Genomic DNA, 15,264 nt, shown 5'->3' with positions numbered 1-15,264 from the left:
CCCTATGGTTTGCACTCCAGTACTGATCCCCCAGTGCCACACCATAAATCCTAACTTTGGATAATCTGGAAGAAAACTCTGTAACTCAATTCCCCCGTCACTATTCAAAGAGTGAACTGGTACACTAAAGAAGAAAAATTCCAAACCAATGATACAGCGAGTACACGTCTTCTTTACAAAAAATGTTTCAGCTGCTTGTTGGTTCTAAAAGTCAGCACACACTGAAAATGACATAATGTTCAAATAACCCTTGAAAGTCTCTTAAAGTACCCATAAAGCAGCACATCTGGCTCTATTTCTACTGAACTACCTGGTATAATGCTGCAGGACAAGGACTAGGCCATAAGGTCGGCTTGAACCTCAGGGTCAGCAGTTCAAGCTCACCAACCGTTCCTTGGAAATCCTACACAGGGTCGTTATGAGTCAGAACTGACTCAATGGTATTCAGCAACATCTTTCAATACGGCCAATACAGTTTGTTCGCAATGATATGAACTGCTGTTCGTTGGTTGTTTAGCAGCTGAAGCGAATGACTTGCATTTGAGGAACACGTAAGATGAATAATATATTTATATCCCCCCAGCCCCCAGATGGTGTAAGTACATTCCCTGGTAATTTAAAATCAAGATCTTTTTAAAAAGATTTTAAGCGTATCTTGAAAATACTGAATGTCTGCTTCAGGACCACTGCAATCAGGTGACAACTGCAATAAAGCGAGTCACACAAGTGTTTTGGTTTCCAGTACACAGAAAAGCTATGCTTACACTCACTCTACTGCATTGTTAATTAAGTGTGCAAAAGTTCGAGACATTGTGAGAATTACCAAAATTTAACACAGAAACACGAAGTGAGCACGTTATTGGAAAATGGCACCAAGAGACTTGTTTGACGCAGGATTGCCATGTATCTTTAGTTTAAAAAAAAAAGAAAAAAATCAGTGTCCACGACATGCAATCAAGTAAACTGCAGTAAGATGAGGTACACTAACCACAGAAAAGAAAGAGTCCTGGCGTGGCGCTGTGGGTTAATGCGCCAGACTGCAAAGTCGGTTTGAAGCGCGAGGTTGACCATTCAAGCTCACCAGCTGCTCCTTGGAAACCCTACACAGGGCCACTATGGGTCGGAACCGAGTTGACGGCACGTCACCACCACTACCACCACCACCAAAGGAGAATCAGAGAGGCTGTTGAGGACTCAGCAGGCACCATTCTGCAGACCCTGATTTTAATCCCAGCCCCAATACTAATGAGCTAGGAGCCCCTGGACAAAGGATCATTTATAAAATGAAGTGGTAGGACTGGGTCTCTAGAATCCCATCCTTGCTCTCCAGTTCTAAGGCTCTCTGAAAGATCTCAGGAAGGAATCCTTACCTTATAATGAAAAGACTCTTCACACTGCTTGCACTGGTATATTCTGGTTTTACAGTGGTTCATCATGTGGCTCTCCAGATCCTGGCTGTTGTCAGCTATGTGCTCACAGATGGGACACTGATATGGCTGTCTCTGGCGATGGACTCGCAAGTGCTGCTTGATGTAGCCCTTGTTACCGCTGGTGTAGTGACACAGGCGGCAGCGGTAGGGTCGATCCGCAGTAGGGATGTATTCCACCATGTTGCTTCCTGACAAACTCGGGTCGCTGTTGGGTTGGCACTGGGCATTGTCCTGTAGCTCTTTCAAAATGTCATCATCAGAAGCGTTTTGGTCTGTCCTTTCCCTCAGCTTTTCAATGACAGTGAGTAAGGACATGCTGATGCCGCTCTTCACTTGCCCATCTGACAATTCCTGCCTATCCTCTGGAAGCTCCACCAAGGTAGCGTTGCCTGGGTTAAAAGTGGTCACTCCGTCTGAAGAGGTTTTAAGTGGCGATGTCATTTTAGAATATGCTGCCAACGGACCATCTACTTGCCTCTGTCCAGTGTCTGGTTCTAATCGGTCTATGTCTCCATAGTGCCCAAGGCCCGCTCGTGTTACCTCTGCAGCTCTTATTGGCATTGTGACCAGGGCTTCGGCAGCTAATGAGTGAAGTCTAAGAGACTCAGAGTTTGTCCTCCTTCGGCCTGGTGGGGCATTCTCATCAGTGGCCAGTCCTTTATTTATGAACTCACCATCTTTCTTCTCTGGAGTGCTCCAGCCTATGATCAACCCCCCAATATCAAAAGTACATTTATCGGCATGATAAACCTCATCCGTCACTTCACCCCCAATCTGGGCTTTTGTAGGGCTCAAGTTACTGCCCTCTTCAATTTCAGCATTCATGAGAAAATGTTTTTGTGGAAGAGTTTCTTCGGCACTTGGTAATCGCTCCACTATCACGTTCACGTGGCCTTTTTTATTTGGGCTGCTACTAATGATTTTCTGTGCTGAGGAAAGCAGGCTGTCGGCATTCAGATTCTCCTCCACATCAGAGATCACTTCCAGCATTTCTTCCTCACTCGGGTCAAGGGAAATTGGCTGACTTAGGCGCACGGCTGCTTCTGTGTTCCTCCCCAAAGGAGATGAGGACGATAAGGGCTCTGAGCTGCAAATCTGCACTTGAACGGATGGCCCATTGTGGATACTCAGCTCATTGTCTCCGATCGCAATGACGACTGCATCTACCCCACTAGATGCGGCAGCCACTGAGGAATCCAGCAAGCCGAGAGGCTCGTTTTCATTTTCAAAGATTGGATATGAGCAATCAACCTCCCCAGCATGTTTCCAAGCATGTGTTTTCAACATTCTCTGCTGGCCACAAGTGTAACTACAAAACAAGCATCGATACATGCCATACTGCTCATATGCATACCATTTCCTCCGACCCATTTCGGCCATGGATGCAGGCTGGACAGTCTGAGTTTGTGGACTGTCCACATTTACTGGGATGTCAGCAATGGTTTCATTATTTCTTCCAATGATTTTCTGGCACAAGGGGTTGGAAGGGCTTATGCACTGCTGGGCTTTGGAATGGGTGAGAGGGTTCGTATCATTTTCATGGTCATTTACTACATGAGCTTCAAGTTCCTCTTGGCTTTTAGATGTAACATGGCACTCGGAGCACATTAATATCACTTCATTCTGTTGACCGTGCTGTTTAATGTGATCTTTTAATACAGAGAAAGATGATGACAGAAACTTGCAAAGGCTACACTGGTAAGACATTGCCTTCCCATCGTTCTGGGCAAGAGAGTCAGGGATAAAACTTGTATGGGACACTGTAGGACTTCTCATATACGTAGCAGGTGACTGGGTTACTTTAGTGGGAATCTCACAAAGTTCTTGGGTTTCAAGGGACCGTGGTACAGCACTTGAACGTGAGCGTTTTTTCCCAATTAAAAGACATTTTTGGGACTTTTCATGTTCCACTATCTTGCTTAGCTTCTGGATAACATGGATTAATGGGTCTGTCTTAGCTCTTCTTCGTTCACCAATTTCTAGTGACGGGCTGATGACTGTTTCAGCAGTCAATATCGCTTCCTGTTCCCCGATATCTGGCACCAACATGGCAACACTGCTGCTTTCTTCCATATCTAAAACAAGATAATGGGCAAGAGAAGTTACAGACTCATCACTGTTTGCTGCTGAGTTGCTTCTGACTCAAGGCGCCTCATGTGTGCACAGTGCAACTGCTCCATAGGGTTTCAGGGGCTGGGAGTTTCTAGGAGCAGTTCACCAGGCTGCAGCTTCCAGCACACCTCTAGGCGGCTTGAACCGCCAACATTTCAGCCAGTTGTTGAATGCTTAACCATTTGCAACACTCAGGAGTTCCACAGACTAATTATGGAATCCTAATGACTCAGGAAATTAAAGTCACTTTTAGTATCTAATCTGTGCACCTTCTAAAAAGTTGGGAACATACAGCAACTATCCCCAACACAGACCTAAATTATTTAGAACTTTTCTTCCCAATGTCTTCGTCCATCAAGATTGATGATGGAAAGCTTCTCATCCTCAGTTATTTCTTAGAAATTACTATAACAATCTGCGTCTTCTTTTTGCTTTAACCCTCAACAACCAGCTAGGCCTAAGCAATACTCCCTTCTTTTTGCACAATCCCCCAAGGATGATTATTTCCTGATTAAAGGAACAAAGTTATTCTCAAGCAACATGGAACAACCTCAAAGGGTTCTATAATGTAAAACATCACTCTACAAAGCCAATACAGGATTCATACCATTCTTGGGAAAATGCCATTTTACCTCAAATATAACGGGTCCTTTTATTAATAAACCTGCAAATTTCTAGGTTGTTCCCTCCCCACACCTTCAAATCTTTGCAAGCCTATAAACTGAATCATTAATAAACTGTAAAGGGCAATTGTAGCAACAGAATCATGCAATCCACTGTATAGTGAATTCTGAGAAGTACAGTGCAAATGAAACTGAATAAAAGCAATGATCTAGTTCCTTATTTTTACTTCCTTTGATTTATCTTCCTGAAGACAAACCACAAACGGCTGTGGTTTTTTCTAGAGGTCATATTAGTGGTCAGCTATTACTCACATCCATATATATCTATTTTACTTGTTCTGAAGGAGAAAGGGGATAAGAGAACGAAAAATGTCATCCCTGTCATGTTTTCTGTCCAGATATGAACAGAGTTCTCATAAAGGGTTAACTTGAGGTTCTAATCCTGCATTATGTCCAAGCAAGTCACTAACATAAAACAGTCATAAATCTGGCAGTCTGAGTCTCAAATACTCTCCTATTTCCTGGCAGTACTTATCCTTCAAACATTTCCTTTGGCTTCAAGTGAGATTAATTTGTTGACTTGGACTGCATTTTTAAGTTTAGGCTTTTTTCCAGCAACAAGTTTTGTTTTTCCACATTTTAGGTGCATTCAATAAATGCCAGTAAAATTTTAATGGCACTGCTGTAGGCCGAAGACCGCATTATTCTTAAACTTTAGTCACAGGCTTTGAATTCTTATTTTCGGCAGTGAATCATGGCTCCTCTTCCCCAGCTTGTCAGAACAACACAGAAGGGCCTTTGGACCCTGCCAGGATGGAGCCTGTCCTGCCTGCCAGACCCCACCAGTGCTCTAACCAGCATCAGCGCTTATTCGTCCACATCAGGTCTTGGCAGCAATCTTGGCTTCTCCTCTCCTGTTTTCTACGCTCTCTTCCATACCAGCTTTCTGTATCTAGGCCCATATCAGGCAAAAATGCAAATATTCTTCTACTCTTTAGTACTACTTCTTTTCTCCGACCTATGTCCCTGCAAATGCAAATGGTTTGCTGTCAGATGCTAACCGCATATACAGCCAGCAGTGCTGCGGGAGTAAGGTCTGGAAGCCCACTTCTGTCAAGGTTATTATTTTAGGTGATGACTCACAGGGACCCTGGTGACGGAGCACACCTGTCCTATGAGGAGCCAGCCACCAGGTCTTTCTTCTACAGAGCTGCAGGGTAGGTAGGTTCGAGCCAACTTTTCAGCTAGCTGTCAAGTGCTAACGCACTCTAACACATGGGGACTGCATGAGACAGAGTTAACAGCTGGGAAGGAGCGGCCCCACCTCCTCCATACTCCTAACTGGGCTATGAGGAAGAGGGGTCCACTTATACCCACCAGTTGCCTCTATTCTAGGATGTGCATTTCAAAGCCACGGCAACAATGACTGCTGTCCTACCTCCCAACGGGACCCCCCAGCCCCAATGACCTTAAGCCATGTTTTCTCCTACACAACCTGAGGGTACTACCTCTCAAAAGACTAAATTCCTTTATATCTTTTTCAAACAAAAAGCACAAAAATAATTTGGCATCTTCAGACTCAGCCTTGTCTCACTGAAGACTAATCCACACAGGATTTCTGAGGCTGTAAATCTTTACGGGAGCAGAAAGCCTCATCTTTCTCCTGAAGGAGTGACTGGTACCTTTGAACTGCTAATTTTTTGGTTAGCAGCCCTGCTAGTAATCCACTCCGCCATCAGGGCTCCTGCGTTTTTTCTGTAGAATAACCCTTTTGTGACTTTGTAACCCTATATTTTGAGGCCAAGGGGAGCTGTGGCCCTTCTTCCTTCAGGTGACTACTGACTTCTTCCCTTTAGGGTCATTCACTTGCGGCTCATAATTTATTTCATTCAGTTCAGTTTACTAACATGACTAAGTGCACGTTTTGTTTCTGTACATGACATGACACTTTACTCTAGATGTAAGGTCTACTTCCCCACGAAATGTGACGTCCAAAGACTGACAGATAATCTGTGAGGCTGACAAGTGAATGTTTGCTCAACATACTTTGCACACCTACTGGGTTACAAAGGTGACTCATGTCATCCCTCTACGCCTTAATGATACAATAGGAGGGAGAATCAACAATGCAAATTGCTCCCTGTGGATATTTCAGTAGAAACCTTAGAAAGAAAGTGAAATGAAGAGGAGGAGGAATTCATCTTATCTCAAGAAAAAGACTAATACAAAAGAAGCTGACAAAACATTCAGATTTTTAAAGCTGTGTCTGCTCAAGCATTAAGAGCTAATGGAAATTTGCAGCAGATGCTCCCATTTCCCCTGAACATTTATGTAAGTACCTCATTTTAGAGGATGCATACATTTGGGGATAAGCACAGAAATGGCAGCTATAAAACAGATATGAAAACAAAAAATATACCAAGAAACACCTGAAAAAAACAGCTTGTGTCCATATGCAAAACTTATGCACAAGTTAAATCTCATTAAAACAAGCCTTTGCTAAAAAAAAAAAAATAATAAAAAAGTTAGCTAGACACCTCTTACTAAAGTATATAGTTACCTTACAGCCAGTTCTTCTATCTCCACCAAATCTCACTTAGACCACAACCACAAATACATACACAAAGGATGTATTGAGTAGTAAGAGATCAAAATAAGGAGAACAAATACACTCCCAGCAGCTCCGTCATGACTACAACATGGAATCTAATCCTCCTCCTACCCTGAGCCTCTAAGAGACAATTTGTAACATTTTACCATGATGGGAAGTGCAGGAGACAGAGAAAATAAGAATGTTGGAAATTGAGTACCGAGTGCCTTACCTACGAGTTCATGGCACCATTCTTTCTATGTGTGCAAACATTTACAACTTTTCTACAATAAAAAACTGCTACATGCAAGACTCCATGCTAAGTACTAAGAAAAAATGAAAATAATGTCAAATTCATAGTACTCATAGTTAAAACTAATTTGTGTGGATAAGCCAAAGAAGTTTAGATATTAACAGGAATTCAGAAACAAGGTAAAACAGTCATAAAGAACCCCTTTGGGCTAGGAGTAAGCATCCTCCTGAAGGGATAAGATGCACACTGGACTACACTTAGAAATATATTGAAGTTGGACACAGGCTATATTCCCATACATGTACTTATAAGAGGGGGCTTTAAAAAATTCATGGGAAAATTCCATTATCTTCTAATTCCATTCTTCTATGAACCTTCTATAATTCACATGTGCTGCAAATGTATGCATGAATACCAGAGAGCATACCTTAGTCAAAGTTATAGAAATGTGGTGCTGTTGCGTGCCTCAGTGTGCCTATAGGGTTTCTGAGAGCGACTGGTGAGTTTGAACTGATGAGTTTGCAGTTAGCAGTCCAGTGCTTATTCTACAGTATCACAAAATATCTTGAAGGAATGAGTTGTTAGGCTTAGGGGCTCAGGACTAGTCTCAGAGGTCACCAAGGTCAATTGGCATAACATAATCCAAAATAAAAGATGTAAACAGGATCCCAAAAGATGGGCATGCCCCTCTAGGCTGTGGCATCTACGCCTCTCTGCTTGGTCCCAGAAAGAATTACATCACTGAGCTTCCCCTTGGCTTCTGGTTGACTTCTGCCAATGGGGGACCAAGGCGAGAGCTACAAGGGAGGCAGCAGAATGAGATTATGGTATTCATTCTCCCGGTTCCCTCCCTCTAGGTCACCTTGGTCAGGCTGTGTTTCTTGACAGAAGTCACTTCTCTTTAGGCGAACGTGCACGATTCTCCTTTTCTGGTATCTCTCCATTCTCCTGATGCTGCCAACTCTGGGTCAAGGCATTATCCCCTTATACAATTTCCACACCTTTATTATTATTAAATACGCCCTCGAGTTATTCCAGTTTGAGGGTGCTGCTTGCTTCCTTAGAATACTGTTGATACAGAGGGTTAACACAGACAAAGAAGGCAGCCATTGCATGACTATATTTTTCAGCAAAGAAGCATGCTGTCTAGGGGCTCGTGTAAAGATCAATATAGTTGAATTGGAAGGTTCATTTCGTGGAAATAATAGAAAGGAATCAACAATACCGGTTATTTCTTACTAGAAATTCTTGAGACATAAAACCAATGTTTAGGCCAAATATATCACATTGTTGAAATCAAGTCAGTAAATTAGCAAACAAATAAATAAAAGTTGTATCCCAAACTAGATGAGTTCTACAACCTTTACAACTGAGTCTCTCAAAGCTTTCCTCCACTACAGTATTCCATAGGCTAAAGCTTGTAAGGAATTGCCTTTCCCAAGACAAGTTAAGAGCCTCATTATTTCAGCTGCCTTTACTTTCTTATAATTTGCTATTTGGTTTATTTGTATATCTAATTAGTTCCTTTCAGTTACAGCAGGGTGGTTACCATCTGTAAAATCAAATTGAACAATTCATGCGGGCTAGGCTGGGACTGGAGAAAAGGCTGTAATTTTCTGGGTATATATAAAGAGAGTTCAATATGATATAAAGAACTGTCAGACAAAGAATTTGTTACTTTCCTACTAGAAAAAACCGTGCTGTAGAAGTCTGACTGATTCCCTGTTCTTCCAGATCATAATTTTAAAATACAAGACATTGAATTTTTCCTCAGTTGAAAGCAGTCAGGGAATATAAAATCATGGGTTCCTCCCCTCAAGTGCCCTCAGGTAGGCATAGGGCCTTAAGCAAGTCACTATCTGATTTAGATTCCTAGATGTAAATTCAGAGTTGACTTAGATGAACTTTCCTGTCTTCAAATTATAAACTATTTACTGGAGACCTGGTGTAGGATAAGCACTGGACTGCAAGGTCAGTGGTTTAAACTCATTAGTAGCTGCTTGAAAGCTCTATTCATACAGGGTGGCCAGCACTTAACAAAAAATTACTCAGAAACAAACTTTATTACTGTTTATATTTAGAGATCTACATTTTTAATGTCAGCTATAATTTATTTAAGTTAAAAGCCCCCTAGCTCAACATACAGACCCCTGAAGCACAGAAGTTAAAGCTCCCAGCTGCTAACCAAAAGTTCAGCGGTTCAAACTCACCAGCTGCTCCACAGGAGACAGATGGAGCAGTTTGCTTCCATACTGATTTATAGCCTTGTAACCTCTATGGGGCAGTTCTACTTTGTCCTATTGGGTTGCTGGGTCGGAACTGAATTGATGGCAGTAATTTTTATGGTTTAGTTCAATGCAGTTATTAACTACCACCAAGAAAAAAATTATTATAAATATCAATAAGTATATGAATTTCATATTCTAAAATTTCTTAGCTGGCACTTTGCCTGAGAGTATTTAAATTTGGCAGCTGTGATTACGACATAAGGTCTATCTAGAGTTAACCAATATTCAGATTTAACTAACATTTATTGGGCACCTAAAATGTGCCAAGAGTCCTAGATGGCACTGCAGAATAAGCTAACCCAAGGTCAGTGGTTCAAATCCACTATTCGCTCCTCAGAAACCCTATACAGGGTAGCTATGAGTCAGAACTGACACTTAACAACAACATAATGTGCTAGGCCCAGTGTTGTAGTTAACTAAGCAAAAGGTTACGAGGAAATCATGGCCTTGGAGTACTGGTGTGGTGCTGTGGATTAATACACTGGACTGCAACATCAGTTTGAACCTCAAGGTCGGCTGTTCAAACTCACCAGCTGCTCCTCGGAAACCCTATTCAGGGTTGCTATGGGTTGGAACCAAGGAGCTCTGGTAGTGTAGTGGTTACGAATTGGGCTGCGAACCTTAAGGGCAGCGGATCCAAACTACCAGCCGCTCCGCGGGAGAAAGATGAGGCTTTCTACTCCCGTAAAGATTTACACCCTCGGAAACCCTGTACAGGGTCGCTATGGGTCGGAACCGACTCAACGGCACTTCACAACAACAACATGCTCTTGAAATGCTCACACACAGTTCAGGGAGTAGTACTCGTATAGATTTTGCATAATACTTGTGTGTACTAGCTTCTTTTTATAGATTAAGAAACTGAAGCTCAGAGATGTAAAGTAATTAATTGGTGCAAATATAACTGGTATCCAGGCTTATCTGGAGTCCTGGTGTGGCGCTGTGGGTTAATGCGCCGGACTGCAAAGTCAGTTTGAACCGCAAGGTTGGCAGTTCAAGCTCACCAGCTGCTCCTTGGAAACCCTAAAGAGGGTCGCTATAGGTCGGAACGGACTTAACAGCAAACAACAACAACAGGCTTAACTGGTTTTAAGCCCATGCTTTCTACAATATCTTAAATGCCCTCTTATTTCTCAGAGAAAAATGCATAAAGTATTGATATTGAAAATAGTAACATTCCCTTACAGCTAGGTTGTTATCAAAAACGTTAACGTGTGTGACTCTCACAACCCTTTGGAACAATTTACAAATAAGGAAACACTCAGTTCAGTGACTTACCCAAGGTCACATGGCTGTTTAGTGGCAGAGCCAGTGTTTCAAATCAGTCCCTGCAATTAATACAGTCCCTTGGATCAGTCTTCAAAATCCAGCTGTGGCCAAGAATAAAAGTATATAGCATCAAACATTTCTTTCCTGTAGCATTTTTACAAAAAAGTAATGATCTGGGGGGTAATGGGCATTTTTCCAATATTCCATCTCAATAAGAAATTCAGAAGAATATTCTCAGGCAACCCAATTAATGCATAATTCACCCAACAAGTAGACTTGTGGATTTTGCAGACATTAGAAAAAACGGCTAGAAATTTTTTCCAGTAACTGTATTTTGTTTTCAGCTCTACGTTGATCTAACGGACTCAAAATACTAGTAGTTTTACTGATATCTCTTTCTAATGAATGACAACGAACGAACTGCATATTGCTATATTAATCGGTGTGCACAGTGAAAACAGTTCTATACGCATAGTGGGCAGAACAACATGAAACGACATGATATGACAAGGTGGTTTGACCTACATAGCTTCTAATGCAGTAGCCCTACTTTTCTTTGCGACTGTTTCTTATACTAGCTAGACTGAATCTTAAAAAAAAAAAAAAAAATTAAAAGAATGTTTGTTTCACCTAAAATGCAACTATCTTATGAATCAGGGTTGTTAAGTAAGTTATCATAAATAGTTAACTGCTAGGGCAGAAAAACGGTCTTTGACAGAGTTAGTTGAGATAAAGGAATGAAGTGCTCAGACTTTCTCTTTTAAACAACAGCGTGACACGCACCATGAGTCACAGTAGGGAAGAAAGTACAAACTCAAGAAGGTGATAAAATGCCTGATAAGAAGGACAGACTGATAGAAAATGTACAGCCTAAAGCAGGAACGAAAATGACCGCCTACAGGCTGGGATCTTGGCCTCCGCCTAATTAATCATCAAGGCCTTCCACAAGAACCACACACTCCGGATGCCCCCAGGTCATTCTGGGTGGCAGCGTTTCCCAGCGATCCCGTGAGGATTCCAGCAAAAGAGGGCAGGTAGATGGAGAAGTCCAGGACAGCATTTCTACACGGAACAGAGGCTAAAAGGCTGGGGTGATCGATGGGGGATGAGAAAACTAATCAAAAGACGCGATGAATACACTGGCCTAGTTCACATCTGCAGAGGGGAAAGAATCAACGCTTCGACGGGCCTGCCTACGGACCCGGTTGATGACAGTGTGCTGGGAGCGGCAGGTTCCACCCTCAACCCCCCAGCTGCAGGGCGGGTCCGGGGTCTCAGCGGAGAGTTCCAGAGGCCGAAGCAGTAGTCCGCACAAACTGAAAGGGAGCACCGAGCGGTGTCGGCCGGTTGAGGAAGAAGCGGTCGCCAAGAGAGGCCTGAGGGAGAGAACGCACATGGCCCGCGGCAGCGCTAACAGCGGGCGGAGGGGCGGCCCCGGGGCGCGGTACCTGCGGTTGGGCGGCGGCTGCTGCTTCCGCGAGCCTCCTTTGGCCGGCCAGGAGCCCGACCGTGCCCTTGCCCTCGTTCTTGCCCACCTCTTTCCCGTTCTTTCCCCTCTTTTTCCCCGCGTTCCCCCTCCTCATCCGGAGCTCCAAAATGGCGGCGCCGGGACGGATCACGTGAGCCGCGGGCAGGTCAGGTGGCTCAAGTGGCGGGCGGGAGGGGCGTGGCGATGCTCAGGCCCCGCCTACGGGCGTGCGGGGCTCTGGGGTTGGCTTGTGGAGATGCGAAGTATCTCGCACATTCACCCTCGTGTGGACTCCGGGCCACAGGGCACAGATCTGGATGTTTGCCATTTCAGGGGCATTGTATGTCTAGAGGTCAACGTGTATTCATCCCACATTGCCTGTATCTGCGTGGGCTGGATGTATCACCGTCACCCCTCAATGGGTAACCTTTATGAACGCTGACATTCGTTTCAATCCCAGGCTTTTGAATTTGTGTTAAGACTGGAAGCGAGTTCTTTGGGTTGGGATATACTGTTTGTGATATTCTTGGCCAAAATGTACGTGGTTGGTTGGATGACTGCAGCTATTCTTGAGGGGTTATGGAGTTTGAGAGAATGAAGATTTCCAGGGAATAAGGTGTTTCTCATTTATATCTGTCTCAATAAAACACATACCATGATATAAGCAGCCCTGTTTGGGTTCCCTGTTAACAGTGAAATGCTAAATTAGTGAGGCATTACACCCAACTTCAAAATGGAAGACACCCACCCACAAACCATAGGGGTTTCAACGTTGTAAAATCTTTACAAGAGCAAACAGTCTCATCTTTCTCCCACAGAGCTGCTGATGGGTGTGAACTGCTGACCTTGTGTGCCACCCACCAAGTCAGTTCTGACTCATAGTGACGCTGTGTAGGATTTCTGAGGCTGTAAATCTTTATGGAAGCAGAAAGTCTCATCTTTCTCCTGAAGGATGACTGGTAGTTTCAAACTGCTGACCTTGTGGTTAGCAGCCCAGCCCATAATCCACCATGCTATTAGGGCTCTTTTTGCAGTTACTTTGTTGTTGTTAAGTGCCATCCAGTCAGTACCGACTCATGGCAACCCTGTGCACAACAGAATAAAGCACTGCCTGATCCTGGGTCAACTTCACAATTGTTGCCACAATTGAGCCCATTGATGCTGCCACTTAGCCAATCCATCTCGCTGGGGGTCTTCCTCTTTTTCTCTGACCCTCCACCTTACCAAACATGATATCCTTCTCCAGCAACTGGTCCCCTCCTGACAATAATGTCTGAAGTATGAGAGACAAAGTTTGGCCATCCTGACCTCCAAGGAGCACTCTGGCTGCACTTCTTCCAACGCAGATCTGTTTACAGTGTGTATACTACGGGGCCAGGACAGTTTTGGCAAATTAGGACTCAGTAGGTAAGCCAGGAACAGGAGAAAGGGAATAAAATGGAAGATTCTAATCACAGTGGTAAACTGGACTTGAGGAGGTCCAAGGAGCTCTGGTAATGTAGTGGTTACAAGTCAGGCTGCTCAAAGTCAGCAGTTTGAAACTACCAGCTATTCCATGGGAGAACGATGAGGTTTTCTGCTCCCATAAAGATTTACAGCCTCCTCGGAAACCCAATGAGGGTTGCTGTGAGTTGGAACCGACTCCACAGCACACCACCACCACCATCTTGAGGAAGTCCAGATACAGTTAGAGGCCTTTGTAGCAGCCTGGGCTCTTACTTTTCAAGTTGGAGGAAGGTCTAGCAAAATTAAGTTTGTTCACCTTACGATAGCTCAGGATTCAAACTCATCTGAATGTAGGGATTAGGAAAACTAGCAAAGTTAGAGTTCTGCTATTTTCCAGAATCCTTTGCCAATTGGACCAGATAGCTAAAACAAAGTAAAAAATGAAGGGTTGAGTAAATTTATTCAATAAAAGTAAGAGATTGATCAGGGTCTATCATGGAAGGATGTTGTTGTTGTTGTTAGGTGTTGATGAGCCAATTCTGACTCATAGTGACCCTACATACAACAAAACACTATCTCATCTCCTGTGCCATGAGCAGAATCATTCCTACGGTGAGCCCATTGTAGCAGCCACTGTGTCAACCAATCTTGTTGACGGTCTTTGTCTTTTGCACTGACTGTAAATTTTACCAAGCATGATATCATTCTCCAGTGACTGGTGCCTTCTTCTAACATGTCCAAAGTTTCTAAGAAACATCCTCGCTTCTAAGAAACATTTTGACTTTCTTTCGTGTATAGACTTATTTGTTCTTCTGACAGTCCATGGTACTTTCAATATACTTCACCAACACCATAATTCAAAGGAATTGATTTTCCTTCTGTCTTCTTTATGTATTGTCCAGGTTTTGCATGCGTATAAGGTGATTGAAAATAACCATGGCTAGAGTCAGGTACACCTTAGTGTTCAAAGTGACATCTTTGCTTTTTTAAAGAGATCTTTTGCAGAAGATTTGCCCAAGATTTGACTACTGCTTCCATGAGTGTTGTTTGTGGATACAGGTAAAATGAACTCTTTGACCACTTCAATCTTTTCTCCATTTTTCTCCATGATGTTGCTTATTGGTCCAGTTCTGAGAATTTTTGCTTTTTTTACATTGAGAATTTAATCCATACTGAAGTCTGTAGACTTTGATCTTCATCAGTAAATGCTTCAAGTCCTCTTCACTTAAAGCAAGCAAGGTTGTGTTATCTGAAATCTTTTTTCCAATCCTGATGCCATTCATCTTTAGATAGTCCAACTTCTTGGATTATTTGCTCAATACATGGATTGAATAAATAAGGTGAAAGGATACAAACGGACACACACTTTTCCTGATTTTAAACCACACAGCATCACCCTTGTTCAGTTCCAAAGGACTGCCTCTTGGCCTATGTACAGGTTCCACACGAGCACAGTTAAGTGTTCTGGAATCCCCATTCTTCGCAACGTTAACCATAATACTGTCATGATCTACACAGTTGAATGCCTTTGCATACTTAGTGAATGAAGAACAGGTAAACATCTTCCTGGTAGTCTCTGCTTTTAGTCAAGATACATCTGATGTCAGCAAAGATAACCTTCATTCCATATCATCTTCATAATCCATCTTGCATTTGCTGTCCACGTACTACTGTAACCATTTTTGAATGATCGTCAACAAAACTTTACTTGCATGTGATATTAAGGATATTGTTTGATAGTTTCTGCATTCTGTTGGGTCACCTTTCTTTGGAATGAGCACAAAT

The 15,264-nt window shown here is 43.0% G+C and overlaps 1 protein-coding gene across 1 annotated transcript in view; it reads right to left on the bottom strand.

Moving 5' to 3' along the window:
- Positions 1 to 12,180, bottom strand: part of LOC102837352 (zinc finger protein 507-like) — a 51,998-nt gene extending 39,818 nt beyond the window's left edge. The window contains exons 1-2 of the mRNA XM_006867304.1: positions 12,014 to 12,180; positions 1,371 to 3,505 (exon numbers count right to left, since the gene is read on the bottom strand). Coding sequence (XP_006867366.1) covers positions 1,371 to 3,503 — 2,133 coding nt within the window. The 5' untranslated portion in view covers positions 3,504 to 3,505; positions 12,014 to 12,180. The remainder of the gene's footprint in view (positions 1 to 1,370; positions 3,506 to 12,013) is intronic.
- Positions 12,181 to 15,264: the final 3,084 nt, after the last annotated feature.

This window comes from Chrysochloris asiatica, unplaced genomic scaffold (assembly GCF_000296735.1).
Source record: "Chrysochloris asiatica unplaced genomic scaffold, ChrAsi1.0 scaffold00104, whole genome shotgun sequence".
Classification (NCBI taxonomy): Eukaryota; Metazoa; Chordata; class Mammalia; order Afrosoricida; family Chrysochloridae; genus Chrysochloris; species Chrysochloris asiatica.
This window is presented reverse-complemented; position numbering and strand designations above follow the sequence as displayed.